General features: G+C 42.7%; 1 protein-coding gene across 26 annotated transcripts in view; it reads right to left on the bottom strand.

Moving 5' to 3' along the window:
* Positions 1-19,078, bottom strand: part of ptprfb (protein tyrosine phosphatase receptor type Fb) — a 151,660-nt gene that overhangs the window by 64,693 nt on the left and 67,889 nt on the right. For 11 of the 26 annotated variants that reach the window (XM_031865070.1, XM_031865067.1, XM_031865063.1 and 8 more), the window contains exons 5-7: positions 4,350-4,538; positions 2,609-2,626; positions 123-239 (exon numbers count right to left, since the gene is read on the bottom strand). In XM_031865070.1, coding sequence (XP_031720930.1) covers positions 123-239; positions 2,609-2,626; positions 4,350-4,538 — 324 coding nt within the window. The remainder of the gene's footprint in view (positions 1-122; positions 240-2,608; positions 2,627-4,349; positions 4,539-19,078) is intronic. The other 15 variants (XM_031865069.1, XM_031865075.1, XM_031865078.1 and 12 more) reach the window with 3 other exon arrangements.

Genomic DNA, 19,078 nt, shown 5'->3' on the forward strand with positions numbered 1-19,078 from the left:
TAGAATGAACATTTAGAATGAAACAGACAAGTGTTTAAAGGGGTTCATGGCTGTTTGTGGTTTGCAAATGCTTGAGACAACAGAAAAGACAGATTCATTCAAGAATTGAGGGAGATATTTACATTTACCTCGTACGTAGAGATTGGCAGGAGAGGAGTAACGGGTTCCAGCGCTGTTCATGGCGACGCATTCATATTTCCCTTGGTCCGACTCATCGCTGTTCTCTATTTGCAGAGCTCCTGCGTAGAGGATTAACAAATTTAGCCGCCTTGACAGTTGTAGAATATAAAATGTAATTTGGCATGAAAGCACAGCAGATATCTGTACAGTGACTCGCTAGAGAGCCTGTAGTCAACTAGTCTCTCCCAGTTCATGTGTAATTAAGTGCCTCAGACATGGGCGCAGTTTTGTCAAGAAAATTAATGCAACAACATAAGCGTTGAGCTGATTTGGCAGTTTTAACAGAATATTAGCCTCGTCGTGTTAAGGAGAAAAAAACATGACTGAGGGTCAATTAAACATCTGAATAACATGTCACAACCATCCAAGTCTGATTAGGCCTTCTGGTTATGAACATATTTGATAAGCCAAAGTGTTTTGTGTCATGGAGGGATATCAACAGACGAGGCTAAGCTAACCTGCAGAATAACCACAGCAAAAGCAGAAGAATGGACAATATCTAATGGTAATATCTGAAGAACTAATCAACCTGCTGCTTAATATCAACAACTGTGCAATAATCTGTGTTTTACACAGTTTTAACCAAAGGATTTGGTTAAATCAATTTAAATGTAACCAGAGTTAACCAAAATGAGAGAGTAAAAGGTAAGCTGATGACGTAACTGTTCGTCTAAGCCATTATTTTTTTGATGACTTACGAAACCGCCAGTAACTTTTCTTCAATCTTTGTTGAGTACGCATTTAGCTGTGAGGTCACAATTGTGTTCTTTCACTACCAACTATTTCACCATGTCTCACCGCAGCCCTCAGGGGAAACGCTCTTTTGCCAGATGGCTCAGATTAGTATTCACAGTTCCAAGAAGATGTAGTCATCAGATAGAAGGCTAACATGTTGCTCTAACAAAGCATGAAAGCCCAGGAGACCTGTCTTTGTGTGATCATTTTGACAACCCACGTCCTTGCAAATGGCTTGACAGATGAGACAAGTTGTAATTGTTAACAGCAAAAAAAAAAACTTACCTGCATCCCACAATTTTAAACATACATGTTTAAAAACAAAACTACTTCTCTCAGCAGTACATGTGTATGTCACAAGCGAGTGATAACATTTATCATGTCTCCAAAACAACATGGTACTAGCATGAAAGGCAGCCAGCCACCATGCAGTTTGAAACTGACAAAAATACTCAGCATAAGATGATGTCAGGATACATTTTGTTTTTCACATCATGCAGTATGAGATGAATGCAACAAACAGGTTCACCGCCAACCTAAGGGGACTCGAAATCGAGACGAGGCCAGAAAAAGAGAAGTGAAACAGGGCGGGGCAGTAACATGTGATTAAATCACCTCAGATCTCATGACAACATATCTCTCCAAGGTGTTTGCTCTGCACGCTGAGCTCATCGCTGTCTGATTCAGCACTGACATGCGCCTGCATACTAATGCCGGTGTCACCAATCTGTCAATCTGCCCGTTCTCCCGTGGGAGGAAACAGTGTGACTACTACAGGAATGTAGAAGGTTACTGCTATGGCAGTTGTCAGAGCTGCGGCACTAAAGCCCCTTCATTATTTCAAACTACTCAAACACTGGTGGAACTTCTGCAAGCTCATTTCGCAGTTTACAAGTGCAGAAGCTACATGAGGCGGCCTCATGGCTGCCTTAATTCCTAAAGAGTTAAACGTCTAATTGAATATGGGTTGTATTAGGAGCCAAGGACGCACAGACAGTGAGACAGACAGCTGGCAAATGCAAATGTATCAGCTTGCCCCAGACGTCCAGCATTTACGCCACTGTTGTCGAATGGAAATCCTGCTTTCACTCAGGGGAAAAGCACACGATTACCATAAAAAGGGGTTTGAAGCTTCCACCTTAACAATCTCAATCAGGCCTCCTGTTCCCATGCTGGGGAGTAATGCTGCATAGGCTGTATGCAAATGAAGCCATTTCAGTTTGCATTGAGGCTGCATAGAGGAGGCAGGTAGATCCTCTCGTGGCCACAGTGGCCTTTAGTTTAAAATGCAACTCCTCGCCCCTTTTTAGCTGAAAAGCCAGACGAGAGGCTGAAGCCAAGAGGTGTTTCTGTGTAAGTGCATGTGTGTGTGTGTGTGTTCATAAATGTGGCTCATTTCTAACAGTCTAGGAGGACTCTTGAAAAAGCCAATTTACAAGATAACACCTTGGACTTGCTTTTGCATTTCCATTCTCCTGACATGTGGGTTGGGGATCATTTGTTTGTTAGGGAGCAGACAGCAGACAGGACATGTTGGGAGGAGACGAGGGGGAGGTGGAAGAGGGTGGGTTGTCTCTGACACCACAGATGAACCTGGTGATGTGGCGTTTTGAAGGGAAATGCAGGGATCTGATGTGAATGTGAGGGAATGGTTGTGGACGTGACATTTTCCAACACACTTTATCATCCTTACCTCTAATTGGTGTACCACCTAGGTGGGAGTAATTTTGATGCAAACAGGGTTGAGAGATCAGTTAGTAATCCACTTATAGTGGGAGAGAAAAACATGGCTTCTGACAGGCCACAGTTAATAAACAAACAAAAAAAACGGATACAGAGTAGAAGCCACTTGAATGCAATTGTGTACTTAATTAATGCTATGAAGCAGGTATATACTGTGGACTGTACTTGTTGTCTGTAAATAACCACAACCTTTGAGAAGGATCCCTTCTTTCAGGCAAACAGTTTGAAATATAATCCTGCTACTTTTGTATTCACTGACAACAGCTACAGCCACATTTTTGTAAAATTAAAATAGTATGCAATTCAAGCAAATTCTTTTATTGAGTGTTCTAATTTAAGATGCCATTACTCTTTGTACAGAGTGCATTTGTGCAGAAAGCAGTTAGTAAAATGGCCAAGAGAAAATTAATGAAAGTCATACACCAAAAAATAGAATGATGCACAGCAGAAAGTATTCAGGTCAGAGGTATTAAATTAAAGTTAGTATCTCTACGGAGTGCATGAGTTGGATGGTGTGAATAGATGGACCAAATGTGTCGTTGTGCTCACTAAATATCTAGCAAGTCTAATGCAATAGGAGGAACTGGGTCTCTGCCTTTTCTGTTAAACTGTGGCAGCAAATTAATGTGCTTTTTTTCCACCATCGCAAAATTGGCCTCATTTCAGGTCATGTGCAGTAAATGTAAATCCTGATACGGCAGCAGATGTCAAGAAAAGGGTGGTGGATGAAAAGAATTGTTAGTCTGAGGGCATTATATATCGGCATATTCTCAGCCACTAGTTCTATTTGTGAGAAAGACAACTAATTAAAAGTTTGTTGCTAGAAGAAATAAATAAATACATTTAAAAATCATATTTTAAGGCACAGTTTTATCCATGTTATAAAAACATCATCGAGTTGTGTTATTATTTAATTTGTGAGAAATCTGTATCTAATTTAGGGTGTTCTTGTTGCAGGGCCGCATTTTTAATATTGCAACATGGAGAGTCCAAGTGAACATGCTCCAGTGACCTCTATTCGGCTTCCACTGGGCAGCTCAAGTGCCAGGCCCTTTTTCTGGAGTAGCTCTCATCTTTAATCTTCCGAGCCTCAGACCTGCAGCCTGGCCTGACACTGTAAGTGAGGCAGATTTAGTAAGGAGTCACAAATCTGCTCAAAAGGCCACTAATCTTTCCACCTTGCACCTTTCCCATCTGATCCAGGTCAGGCAAGCACTGTTTATTTATCAAGTGGACTGCTACTGTGAACAAAGAGCGCCTCATACATATTTTATTTTTTGCAAAGTTTGAATCCATGCTAATGCATCATCGGCTGGCCTCACTGTCACCCAGCTGCATGTTTAAAAGGGGATTAAGGATTATTTAATATGGGGAAAATTCTCTTTCTGAACTTTGGACGGTTACGCATCACTGTCAAAAATTGCGGGAACTTTATTCCGACTTCTGTGTAACTTTATAAGTGGCTGCAGCTGTGAGGAGTAAGAACTCAGCTAACCAGTCAAGGTGACAAACTTTGAGTAAAACTTTCCTGTCCTTTGTGATGAAAGAGAATGTATGAAGTCCTACATGACACCGAAGGCCTTTTGTGTTTTCACATCCTCATGTCTCTTGCCTTTGCTACATTTACATTATCAGTATGTCATGTAGAGTAATACCTTGAAGAAATGAAATCACATAAAATGCAATTGTACCTGAACGAAGCTGTTTAATGCGTCCGTTGCTGCTGCTGATGTCCACAGGAAGCATGTCCTTGAACCATGTTATCTCTGGGTCCGGGTTTCCGCTGGCAGCACACAGCATGGTGGCAGTTCTGGTCTTTTCAACCACCTTCAGCTGGGGACCCATATCGATGGTGGGGAAGCCATGGGGGACTTGGTTCTCTGTAAATTTGCATAAGCAAATTCTTAGTATATTCAAAGCCACACGGAGCAATAAATTAGGTGGGGAAAAAAACAACAGGAGGAAAAACGTGTTTACAAAAACATTCTGACAGAGTATAGAGCTCCCAATTGCTGCGAGAGGCATTGAGTGCATCAAAGCTGTTGAGCTGGCAAGGAAAGAGAAGAGAATGAAAGAGGGCAAATACATTTCAGGTGTTACAGGCCAAACCGTAATCAGAAAGAACACATGCACACACACACACACAATTCGTGCAAGAGCAGAATATACTACAGCGGAATTGAAAATCTGGTATGATTTGGATTTCAAATTTGGTTGAGTAGAAATAGCTCTGATTGATTATCATAGCAGGCGTATTACCCGGCATAGGGAGTCTCAGGTTTAGACAGAGGAAGGATTGCAATCTGTCTTTGGGCACCCATGCATAAATGATCCGCCTTAGGCTTAGCAAGCTAAACAAACCTATTTGAATAATCCAACTCATCATAATGAATGTAACAGCATATCCATGACAACACCTAAAGTAAAATCCTTAAAGCACAATTTGTTCCTCTAAGGTGAAAGGCTGTTCTCAAATATATACTGACGTCGCATCATAGGATTAACAAAATAAGAACAATAAACGTATCCACGTTTTGTGTCTTTGATGAAATATTAAACTGTAACTGGCATGGCCTAATTGTGCTGCAGATCCTGAATCAGACCCACTTCCACCTGCCCTCCTAATAAACCCTAATTTAACCTCTGGACAGCGTTAATAAAGAGGAAACACGATGGCCCACGAGAGGTCTTATTATCAGCTTGCTCTTAAACTTGTAATCTCTTTTATCTTTTCCCCTCATATGTAGATGTCTCCCTAGGGCCAAAGTGCTAAAATGGAATCCTTCCAACAGCGCTAATGATTGTTACTCTCGTCTTTGGTTCACCATGAGAAGATATCTAACAGCAGGTTAACACTAAGCAAACGATTGTTGGTCTGCAGGGATGAAAATGAATACCAGACAAGAGATTTGGCTTTATAGGGAAGTTGAGGACATAGTGTCCAGAACAGGATCACCGTGTCACAAAGTAAAAGTGAATGGTGCACTAAAAAATAAACTAATTATTACAATGTGCTCCAGAGAATTTGTGTTATGATAGGTGAGGAGAACAAAAACAAGGCGTCTTGGCGCACGGTATTTAATCTCAAACTACTGCCCCGGACTGGTCAACCATGTAAGACTGTGATTGCAAAAGTGTGCATGTACGACTGAGAGAGAGAGAGAGAGCGAGAGAGAGAGAGAGAGAGAGAAAGAGACAGAGACAGAGAGCATTTTCTGCAAACTTCCCTAATTAATTAAGACATGAACAGTTTATTGTTCACTCTAGACTCAGACACGTAACAAATACCTTGTGTTACACTGTCCACTGTGAGCTGTGTGACAATAGGTACAAGGTTGTCTCATATCAGTCATCAGCTGTGACAAGAACAATACGCAGTACAATCCCTCTTTGTAGGAATACCCAAACTATAGGCATGCGGTGGCAAGAAGTGATTCTCCAAATGCACCGTTGAACTACATTTACTCCACTCAAAGTATTATTGGCGCAATTGGTCGACCCTTTTAAGCAGACATTAATAACATGGGCATATGTTTTGATTGTCTCTAAGATGACATTAGCAAGAAGGCCGTCTAAGTTAAGATGGAGCCGAAGGGAGGCACTGAATAGGATTTTTCCACTTCACTTAGCTTGTCTGTGTCAGAAATCCATATGTAAACTTATATTGCCGGAGCATGAATAGGTGCATGGGTGTTGTACTTTATTCTGATCCCCGGAAGAGCAGTTGTTCCTGCTTTCACCCTCGTGTTTGGCTTGTAGCCTGGATCGTCTCAAATTCAGATGTAATTGACAGATCTCTGCATGGCCTCTGCTCTTTGTGGTGAGGCTTACTTCCTGTCTAACGATAGAGGATTTGTTCTCAGACATCCCAACCGAAATCGGGATACCTCTACAAAACAGACAACTACAGCACATTGAAATAATACTGTACAATTTGTCATTGCATGAATACCGGTAACAGTAGCACCCGGTGTTCCTTTGTGGTTTGCTCTCTCTAACCTTCAGAGAGACAGAGAGGGGAAAAGGTAGGGGAGGGATGTACATTTGTAGATACGCAGCATGAAGCTGAAGCTGCAGTCATTTTCTAAATGAGGGTTTATTTAGAAGAAACAAACATTTAAAATGGACAGTTTGGTGGACAAAGATGGACTAAATAATACTCATTTGCTATTGTCCTTGCCTCCTTACAGAGGCTGCCTGCCTGTTAGCTACAGAGTTGAATTTAAAATCTTGATGTGTGTTCATAAGGTATTAAATGTCTTTTAAATGTCTGACCCGAGATCCAGGACTAGGTGTTATAGGAACAGGGCCTTCTCTATCACTGCCCCAAAACTAAGAAATTCTCTTCCGCCCACAATCCGAGTCGAGAGTCACTTTCACTCATCAGCTTTTAACTGGCTAAATGAACATTGCTCCATAAGACTCTGTCGGTCTGTGTTGTCATTATGGGCTCTGTGTAACCTTGTGACTTCACTACACTCAATATACTCATGTATACATTTGTAAATGCATCGATTGAGAGTAGTTGTGTGGTAACGTATTAAAAATCTCAATAGATTTCCGGTTGTTGGTTGATCTTTAATCAAGCATGGTGATGTCTGGTCGACAGACTTCAATACACTGATTCCAAATGTCCGTGTGTTCCTATTGTACATGTAACACATGGTTGGGCCCCCCCGAAATCCCTCCACCACTCAGCCAGAAGATGATGAAGCTTCCCTCTAGGTCGAGTACAACGTAACTATATGGTGGAAACCAATCGATTCAATGAGGCATGACACTGGTCCTGTCAATCACACCAAGCAGTTCCCCTAGGGATAGTACTGAGGAGGATTGAGAAGACTGTCATATCATATTTTAAGGTGAACTTCCAAAGATTTGTTCTATTTCATCCAAAATATACCTGCAGCAACTTCAAGATTTGTAAAATTTCCCACAGAAAGAAGTGTCTTGCCATACCAGGGAGTAAAGCTAAAAATGGTACGGATGGACGTGTGCACGTACGTGCAGACGGACGGCGGACAACATATTGCCTTCAGGGAGGCTTAGAAATTCCAATGTCAACTCCATTATTCATTCTGCTTGTATGCAAACCTAACAAGTGGAAAGTACGCAGTGTTTCCCATACATTGATGAAAAAAACAAAAGAAAACCCTGTTATCCAAATCATTGTACTGCTGCTGATATTATATATTGTAGTAGTCCAATCTGTCTTAGAGCAGCAGTATTCATTGTGATGCAGTTGTTGGATTTGTTGGAATGAGAGAGGCCAGAGGCTGATATGCGTCAGATGTAAATCCAGGTACGCATGAACTGGTTCCGTCATGATGTGAAAAACAAGGAACTTTGTTTCTTCAACAGTTGTTTATCACGCACAGAGGCGTACTGCAAATGGAGCAGCTCAGCAGATGAACTTGTTTACAGTGGTTATAGCAGTACGGTGGGAAGGAGGGCAGGAGGGGAAGGTTTTCTGTGGTTTTCTGGAGCATACTCAATTAGGATAGCAGTGGGGGCCTTGCCTATACACAAAAGGCATTGGGAAAGATTAGCAATATCATTTGTAAAGAGAAAATTACAAATACGGTAATTAGTGAAATTAAGAAAACATGATGCAGTAATCATGAACTACTGTGTAAGGAGGTGTGCCTCTGCTGCAGTAACCGCCACAGGCAGGTGAGGTAAGATTCAGATGACAGAGGAGGGAGGAAATAAAGTAAAGAGAGGGGAGCGGGGGAGAAAAGACAGGGGGCAGGGGGGAGGGGTGCATGCCAACCTCCTGCCAGCTCCAATTACAAGTGTGAGTGGAGCGTGGCAGCTAGGGCGATGGGTCTAATCAGAGCCCTGCTGAAAGAGACCCGTCCCTGTCCTCCCGTCCCACTGGGAGGCTGCTGGAGCTCAATCCCACACTAACATCAGCTAGCGTTTTTCCCTCAACCCAAACATACTCATCTCAATGGGGGGAAACACTCCAGACACCCCAGTTCCTCCTTAACAGGGGAGTCCTGACACAGTGGCACAGGATACAACAGTGCTGCTCCTGCCTCATTTCCTTTTCAGTATGTCCTAGTCTCCTTCCTACTTACACTCTCATGTGCTGCTATGAATGTTTTAAGGGAGAGTTACACCAGACTAAAGTCCCTTCAGAAAACATGCAGTCATGAAACATACGGCGAGGAGTAGTCATGCAAAAACACTGCTACAACATGGAACAGGAGTTGTGCACATACTTGCAAGCTGCCCAAACCACCGTGCCTCATTCTGTATCAATAATTAATCTAATTCAGCAACGTGCGCCATCAAAACTGAAGGTGATAGAGCGAGCCTTTCTTAAGTTCCTCAGCTTATACGTCTGCGCTGATCTCAATTCGAGCAAGAAAATAAAAGGCCTTATGATCTCCACGTGTGCCTTTTGCCAAGTGATGGATGACAACAATTAAAGGTGATGTCTCCTTTGATGGTGCGAACCAAAGGACCACAGTGACAGCAACACAGCCACTTGCCTCATGAAATATTACTGCTCTAAAATCTACCCTTTCAAACATACATCAGTGCACTGTCTTTATAGGTAGAAAAAAGGGCTTCTATGTCGGCCATTTGGGTATTTTCAATTGCCTGTGTGTGGGAATGTGTAGCATTAAGCTCTTAACTGATGGCTACTGTAAATGTTTGAAAGAGGTTATATTTGTTGGAAAACTACTAAGATTACAGTCTCAGTGTTTCCTGTGTTTACACGATAAAGCCCTTTTTATTCACCTTTCTGCTAGCCCAACCTGTGAGGAAAAGTAAATATAGTACAATAAGTGTTGTCTGCGTCTCAGCTGGTCTTGAGTCAACATGGCAGTGAAAAGCAGACGAGCCAGAGTGCAGAAACAAAGCACATGGCCTGCAGCGGTTTCTAGCCAAGAACATCGTTGAGACAGACATTTGCATGTGCAGAGAGACGCAGAAGTGTGTGAGGCGTGTCAGAGGCAGCAGGAGGTGCAAACGGAGAGCAAACAGTTCAACTGAAAGAGCTCTATGAATAATTGGATCGCTAATGATGCTCAAAACATTCAGTAACTTCATTTGGAAAATGTAAAAAACAAAACAAAAGTGCATTTGATTCACGACCAGCTGCACAGTGGTGCACTGTTTCTGGGTTCAGACCTGCCGACATGCTCTCTGTCTGGAGCCTGCATGTTCCTCCGTGCCTTTGTGGGCTTCACAATACATGACACGCCTACGGGCTGTGAGTCGCTGTAGGTGTGTCTATGTGTCGGCCCTGTGATTGACTGGCATCCTGTCCAGAGTGTAGCCCACCTCTGGCCCCAATGTCAGCCGAGACCGGCTCCAGCTCCCCACGACCTTCCAGGGAAAAACGGTGATGGATGGATGCATGAGGAACACAAAGGTAGTGGTGGTGGTATCACACTCTGTTGGACAGTGATAATGGAAAAAAAAAAAACATCTCGAGATAACAGCCTTTCCATTTGCGGCAAGAATACATCATTTCAGCTATTGCTAATTAACATTTCCTGTGTTTCGGTCAACTCTCACCGTGTATGTGTCTGATTAAGTATAGTAGTACTTGCAGGTGTTTCTCTCTGAAATCCTGTGACATTCAGGCAGCGACTAATAAGGCCCACAGAATAAGGCAGACGCACTCGACTGGTATTCATGTAATTGCCTCTGTGCTTTTGACTCGCAAAACATCGGAGGGCAAGGAGTTTTCTCACATGTTCTGCCATGAAGGGCATGTAAGCAGGACCCCCCTGCTCTTCAGAGAAATACTAGCAGGCAGAGCTCCCACTGCAGAGGCCATTGATGTAATACTGTTGTAATGACATGAAAATGGTAAAAAAATTTAAAAATTAAAGTACAAATGTACAATGTCCACTGAAATGAGCATTGAAATACGTCTTAACGTCTTGCCATGCCTGTTGTCTCTGGCACGCTATCTCTTTGACCAGGTGTTATGGCAGTTGCTATGGAGATAGTAGTGCACCAAACAAATGTTGGATGAATGAATCGCACGCACAGACACACCTGCATGCAACAGACCGTGACAGAAACACAGCCATAACAAAAGCACGGTTAATGCCGTTGTTAGCGCTCTCGGTGCTACATGCTGGTGGTTTGCGTCACGGCGCGGTTATCCTGCTGTTTATCCGAGTGTACTTGGAGTAAAAAAGACTCTAATGCATGCCATGACCTTTGAAATAATACACTTTTTTGTCTGGCAGAGCAGAACATTTGGCCTTACTTCCTCACCTACAGGCAGATAATCAATAACAGTCATCTACTTCCCCCCAAACTCCTTTCTTTCCTTCCTTCCCTCCCTCCCTTTTTATCATCTCCCTCTCTCCACTTTCCTATTCATCTCTATTTCTCCCTTTTTCTCCTATCTGATATCATACTTGCACTGTTGTCAGTATGATCTACAGCCCTGCCAGATGCCCTACCTCTGCTATTTATGCTGCGGCGCACCAGTTAGTACATAACCGTGGCCTCCGAACATTACTGCAACCCGAGGGTGGTCTTCTGAATTCACACGGTTATGCTGACCAAGTCACCTTGTGGGACAAGCACTGCTGCACAGAATCACATCCTCCATTAACTACGCTGTATGAGTAGCACAGCTGTAGGCTTTCCTTTCGAGATTACAGCTCTACTTCTTGCCTTGTGGTCATACCAACAGGAGTTTGATTAAAGACCTTTCAGATTATAGTATTACGGAGTACACAGTTTGTGGTTTACTACGCGTTTTAATGACACTGCCTCCAACATGGAAAACCCAAGAAGTCATGGTAAATGTCTGTGGTAATACGATGTGGCTAATAAGACAGGCTATTCCTCCAGGTGTCTCGGGGGGGGGGGGGGAGAACAAGGACAGGACCAAAAATCAGGAAGCGTGACGGTTAATGAAATCGGTCTACAAAAGGAAGCAGAATGGCGGTTTGCAAATAAATGAATTAATTGATCCTCTCCACAACTCAAATGAATCATCGGCAGAGCTTTATTGTGACTTGTTTAGTGTAATTACAGCAGACAGGGATGGCTTTTATGAGTTCTGAGAATGGCAGTGGATGTAGTGGAATGTGGCAGGTTCTGTTAATTAAATCCTCACTGACTGGCCTCCTGTGACAGCCTTTACTTATTCTCCCGGTCTGAGATAATGAACAACACACAGAGCCCTGTGAGTCAACGTCGACCGCTTCAACTTTGTTGTGGTTTGCAGAACTGATGGGTGTTCAGAAATATCACACTGTGGCGTGACCTATTAACTGCTCAACTCAAAAGAGGCAAATACAATAATGTCATCTGAGCTGGTCAACAAAGAGGTCAGAGAAACATGACGCTGGTGGCTGCTGCTGTTCTGTGGTTGTAGTGAATTAGCTTGCAGCTGTGACTGTTTTAGGAGATCTACATATTATCAGGTTAAAAGTAAAACCAAATATCTAAGGCTTATATTTCAATGACCATTCATTTTTTTTTTATTCCGATAGGTACAATCTTGGTTCTAACCTCACCACAATTCCATCAAATATGAGAGGAACAAGTAAGTGCATCAAACTACTTGGTGAACATGCCCTCACACTGTGAGTGTTAAGGGGGGCAGTTCTGAATCCAAGAATGCAAGCTCAGTCAACCTCCCCTTGCAAAAACAAAAAAGAGGTCAAAAATATTGATGCTGATGTAATACATGCAAAATCAACAGTGCCTTTGACAGCTGTAAGCAGACCGATCAACTACAACCTTGGAAAAAGAAAAACACAGCTCAGCAGCTTAGAGAAAATGGGACGATGCCTCTTAAACATGAGGAAAATGTCAAGCTTAAGTCCAAGCTAGAAGGCTGATAGTGAGACAAGCTGTTCTCCACAGCCTTCTATGGCCCAGTGGGTAAGCCAAGGGGGCCTGGTGGGTAAATGTGTGAGGAAAAAAGGGGTCAGGGTGAAAGGACTCCCATTAGCCAGCTCATTGAGTGTAGGTATTAGAACCCCCCTGACATGCAGTGGGCCCATCCATCCATAGCCAGCCAGGGCTTGGGGAGCCGTTTGCTCACTGGCCTGCGGCGCTTTAAGGTGGACCTTGCTCTTTACCTGCTGGGGTTTAGACCCAGGCCGTCATTGTTAACAAATAAAAGAATGTCAGACGGGGTTTTTTCTTGTGAGCACTGTGTGTTGTTTTTACTTTATTATTCCCATTCAGAGACAGAAACTTGTGCAGCAATACCATGCGGCAAATATAACAATAATAAAAAGTCGAACAACAAATAGTATCAGTGATGTGTTACCATGGTCATTTTTGAGATGATGTGTTGTACTAAGGGTGGGGAGCACATTGGAAACGTTATTAATAATGAATGCGCATCAACACAACACCATCAACTGCTGTGGCCTGAAATGACCATAGTTGTAAATCAATTGGCAGGGCTTTCTGATAAAACTATTTAATTTAGATTAATTGTCTTCCGGGATTTCTGCTTTTCCTGGTGTGTTGTCTAATCTTTTCGGATGATTCATGACAATCTTCTATACAACCAAAGCAATATGCAATACACTACAAGCTAGGGCTAATGATATGAAGCAATTGTTAGAAATCTATTAAATCAAATGTTATTGTACTCTTGGGTCTACCACAAAAGTAATTTCTTCTACCGAGTTCTGTGCATTTTTTATTGAAATTTGTCATTTCAGGCTGATTTACATTGTTATGGTTTTCCTGTGCGGTGAGGAGGGAATTAAATGTGATAGACCTATTAACAACTGTTGGATTACAAAAAATGCAGAACAGTTACAAGGGTGGGAGGGGGGAGGTTGAACCACGGCGAGGCATAAAACACTTTTAGCTAAAGGAAGAAAAACATCATGAAGTAATGAAGGAATTGATTCGATACAAACTTAAACTGTAACTGTCTGCAGGCACTGAGTGCTCAGGTGCAAGTATGCGTTTGACCCGTCAAATATCAATTTGATTCGGGAGCACATTTGTGAGTGACAGTTTCCATCGCCCGATGGGTTCATTCGGTGAGGCTGCATACATTTCTGGAAAAATAATATTGGATCTTCACATTTTGATGCTCGACTGTCTCTCCCTGCTGGCCTCTTGTCTGGTTCAGAGTGAAACCAATAAAGAACCGCCAGGGCTCAGATAATCACCAGCAAGTGTATGCAAACGTGGGGACGAACACAGAAAGGAATCAATCCCGGGAAAAACTGCCCGTAACACTCTAATGGAGGAAGCAGAGCGCCACTCTGTATACGATCCACGCATGGTGAAACATCTATTGATAATCACATCGGTCCTGCTCTCACAAACAGGTCTTCAGTGAAATCTGTAATTGAATAATGAAAGCCTGTTTCAGCTGTTTGTGGCAGATATTTAACAGCAGATGTAAATTGACAGATATTCCTGTCTGTTCCAGACGATGCGCAGACATCAAAGGACACGCATGTCTTGTCACATCTCCAATATCTTCTGAAGCCCCGAGACAAAATCCAGATAAGGACTTCTACATGTCCTGACGATCGACAGTAGCCATGACTTCCCATTTTTAAACAGTGACAGGTTGCAGCTCTGCTCTGAATAAAATGACAGCAGAAGCAACAACGGACACATCAACCGGAACAACCATGCAACAAAACCTGTGAGCTGTTCTTTTTCTCCACCGGGATCTATTTCACACAGGTGTTATTGTCCACCCACCCTGTGTTTGGGACTTTACACAAGAGACAACAAAGATAACTTTGACTACACATCATTAGTTCCTCATTGAAAAGAGTTGACATCATCATCAATGCAGCAGATGATACTTCATCTACATTCATTCAGCAATTTTTGTTTCTTAGAGTTTAAACAAACGTGTTCTTTGCGATAAAAGTGAGAAGCTCTGACACTTTGCAACATTCTTTGAACACCACTGGCCCTCTTAACATGGGATAAGTACGTCCCAGCATTTCCTTAACACCTTTCAGGATGTTGAGTTTCGCCAGAGTGGTTGAAGTTATGGGATAAATTAGAGGAATGTAAATCCGCTCAGGCTGCAGATGTGTTTAGAGGTTTTAATACCAAATTACACGCTTTGAACAATTCAGAAAGTGGTGGGAGGCAGGCAAAGCTGTAACGGTCAAGTCACTTTGAAAGAGCCGCTCTAATTCACCACCATTGCAGAAAAACAAAAACACAAAAACACATAGACTCTTACATTTTGAAGTTATCCCTACACAACTACAGGTCGGGCTCTCTTAGTTCTACCAACCACTTTTTAAATGTTATTTTAACTCATTGACCTCTTTCTCTCTCCCTCTCTCCCTTCAGGCAATAGACATGATCAGCACTGACACCGCAGACAAACCAGACGCTGCGGTCTTTACAGACACAGCTCGCCAAAAGCATTGACCAATTGATGGACAAGTACAAATGATTAAAATGTTGCCTCAAAGCAAGAGCGGCTCCATCCAGATGTCTCGGCTACATAGAAGACGGAAACTTTAGTCCGGTGTCAAACACGGGACGGATCTTAACCGGCGTAAGTTTGGCTAGTAACAAAAAAATCGATCTATCTATTGATCACACCCCATTCATATTAAATAGTTTAACCTAAAACAGAAGATAATGTCTGATAATGATAATAAACAATTATTAAGGTGTACATCTTTTTGGAAATCTGCTTCCCCGTTGTTTTTAATATTTTTTTAATGATAATTTATTGATCACACACAGAAAGACTAGCAGAAGGTCAGAAATACAACAAGCTGGCAGAGATTAGAGAGTTAGTGTCCCGTTCAAGGACATTCCAGCAAAGTTGCTTCTAATTAAAGCCCCGAAATCTCAACAAACCACTCACCTGCATTCCTCTGCACAGAACAAATGCTTGATTGGTTAAAAAGTCATTTTTATATTATTGATTAGGTTTTTACGGCTGAAAACAAGTGTATGTATGTAGTCTTTTTTAAATTATCTGTGCATTCTGGTGTGGTAAATGAACGCGAACAATACAAGTGCTATCTGCCCCCCCCCCCCTTCAAATGCCCAAGTCCTTGAAAGTGGGGATGTGAGGTTGCAGATTGGGTGGCCAGGAGGGTGATTCCACTCTGCCATATTGTGTGAGTCCTTGGGAGAAGCATGCATAGACAGATGCAGTTTGTATCTGTCAGGCTGGATATGATCTACGACGCTGGGCCTCCAGCCAGCAGATGGTATGAGAAATTAAATCTGTGACACAGACCGACACAATGGAGCTCAGAAATACAGTAGGGGGGGGGGGGGTACACCTGAAGTTCGCTGTATACGTGTACACGCGCGCGTGTGTGTGTCCCTAAGCGGTTTAGTGTGCGTGCAAGTTTGTGCTTCTGTATTCATGCAGCATGTTATGACAAATAACAGCCCTGCCCCGAAGACAGAAGTCAAACCTGTTCCACTTGAAAGTAAACGCAAACTTTCACACCCTGCATCATCCTGATCAACAACCTGCAGACATGAACTGACCACTTACTTTCTTCCACAACGTGAGGAGACAGCTATTACAATTGCAGCTTGAACATTACAGAAACCAACCAGCATTCACAAAGAGAATCCGAGAGAGGGTGAAAAGTAATAGGAATAGCAGTTACACAACAGACCTTATTTTGGTCATTGTGGATGATTTGAATAGCGCGAAGGAGAGGATTAAGTTGTCGGAGAAGCGGGGCTCGGTATTAAATCATTCCGATATAGCTTCTGTATTTATCTTGCCTGGGAAGAGGCGCAATGCGATTTCTATGCTGTTCATCCAGTCAGGTTTGTTGTCCGCACTTGCTTGGCTCCTGAGATATTTATTACTGGCATTGTGTCGCAGTCATTTCTTGCCTCTGCACAGGGGACTATAATGCATGCCAAGCAAATAAAGGCCTTTTTCTAACCAGTGAGGCAGTAATTTGTTTACTGTCACCAAACACAGGGCCACTAAATACATCGAACACAGTGAAGCTGGGACACTGCACTAATTCCATTCTGAAACGTTTTGAACTGTGTGCAGAAACCGACTGGTTTTCAACACTGCTGTATAATTATAATCCCAATCTTAAAATTAGAGAGGCATAACATGGACTCATAATCAAAAGTGCTATTAATATTACAAGGAGCTGTATCACTCCAGAGTTCGATGTGTGGCATGTTTTCACCAAGCAAGCAGCTATTTTTTTCTCCAGTGGAGAAGCTTTGAACGCTTGCATATTTCTCATTTGACCTTTACAAAACATTATTTTTTTTTCGACATTTTGTGTTGAGAAACGCACTGCCGGGGAACTTCAAAAAAAGGTGCGCAGCTGGCCTGAAGGACAACCTTTCTAATTCTCGCTCTGACGGCTGAGTTTTGCGGTAATGATGGGACTTTTGATCTGATACCGTTTCTTTCCCACAGACAGGTCCCGCTGTCTCCCAAAGGACAAGAGAATCCAGCACAGCAGAAAAATCAAAAGAATATACCCGAGCGTCTGCTCACGCTTAAGGAACGTTCTCGACTCGCATGCAGCTCCGCAGATACCCGCTTGACATTTTAATGCTGGTTTTAACTTTTTATTGGAGAGGAATTTTGCTGAAACTATTGAAAATTAGAGGGCGAGCAGATAAGGGTGACGACTTCCACTTTCCCACGGCTTGATATGACATTTGATTAATACAAATGAATGCAACCACTTTGGCTGGAGATAAGATTCCCGGCTTTAAGCTTTTTGTTTTGGAAATACAGAACTAATGCAAACAGAAATGCGAGCCATTTTATTCTCACACCATCAACGGAAATGTTTTTACAAGGATTTGTCTTTGTGATATGTGACCTGCTGTTGGATGTTTGTGTTGAATGGCCTTACCAAGTATACGGCTGATTTGTAAAATATGCATTATTATTTATATGCTACGAGTCGGTCGCTGCAGGCTTTTCCCAGGACTTGTCAATGTTGCAATTCCCATGTTGCTGATAGAAGCCGATTAAAACATGTCCCTTTAAGGATTTTGCTCAAGAATTTGGCTCTGGTTTTGGAAAAAGGTTCCAATTTTGAAAACAGTCCCTCTATTCATTGCCCCACAGAGCCTCATCAGTTTTATCATCACCGTTAATGTCAAGGAATGGTTTTGACACCACCTTTGTCATTTCCTGATCTGAGTCATTGCATTTTACATTTGACATGCTCATCAAATGCTAACAGCTCTGAAAATATGAAAGATTGCCTCGACGTGGAGAAGTGGCAGCACGCTGCATTTAAGGCTGATGTTGAGAGCTGAGGTGTCTTCTCTGGCCCGCAGTAGTTTATTTCATACATCAGCGAGACAAGCACCATTTACCTGAACATTCACTGAGGCACTTCCATTCAAGAGGGGCGCTCAAGGTCAAAACATTCGGCATCGTTACCCAAGTAATGAGTCATTGTTCCCTCTGGTCATCTCTTTATACTACCCCACAGCTTCAAAGCCACACTGTCCACTATATTATACAGATACAGAGAGAGAACAGAGACAGTTATAGAGACAATAAGGCAGAAACTAAAGGAAGGAGGGGATGAGAATTTGGGAATGAGAGACTGTCAAACACACCTCCCCCCCTTGTCTCAGCGTTGTTATTTACCCATACAAAGTCGGACCGGCACATAACTGACTGACTTGCTCTCTCTCACGCACACGCAGTCTAGGCAGGATGGTACTTTTGGAAAGTAATTTTGCATGTCGGCCATTATTCAAAACATCACAGTGAGAAAAAGATGATTACAGCCAAGGATCTTCCGATTTTGACTTCCGACAGTGTGACAACAATAAGAGAATACAACTCCGTTCCTCCCGCTGTATGTATATGTCTCTCTCACACACACACACACACAATGAAGGATGGCTGAGCTGACTTTGCGCCCATGTGTAAGTCTCAGTGGTGTGACCTCTCGGGCGGGGGCGTGAGAACCGCCAGGAACAAAGAGCAGGGCTGTTACAGCGTGACAGAATTACTGAGTGACTCGGGACTCATGACCGCAAAAGTGCTAAAGCCTAACTTCGGCTCTGGTGTGAAAACATGCCTTTGCAACTCCCAACAGGTGAGTGGCACGCTAAACTATACAGCCGGGGCCATTGGTTAGACTCCAGACATAACATCCACAGTGGACAGAACTCCAAAATCAGATGACATGCATATTCATTACTATACAACTGGTAACATTCATCTCTGTCATTATTTGACAGCCTTTGACCCAGTCACTGACTCAGAAAGTGAATTAACTGCCAGTGAAGTCAACTTAAAATGGTGAGTGAAAAATAATTTGACACAACACTTGTGTTTCTATGCAAAAACGAAATCCCTCGAAGGGTATTCTTGAAGACTGCTGGCGTTACCTTCAGTGAGAAGTTGGCAGTACTGACACAATATTGTATTCGGCTAAAAATATCCCAAGCAAGTGATCCAAACGTTATAATACACTTC

The sequence above is a fragment of the Anarrhichthys ocellatus genome, unplaced genomic scaffold (genome assembly GCF_004355925.1).
Source record: "Anarrhichthys ocellatus isolate YVR2014 unplaced genomic scaffold, GSC_Weel_1.0 scaffold32, whole genome shotgun sequence".
Taxonomy (NCBI): Eukaryota; Metazoa; Chordata; class Actinopteri; order Perciformes; family Anarhichadidae; genus Anarrhichthys; species Anarrhichthys ocellatus.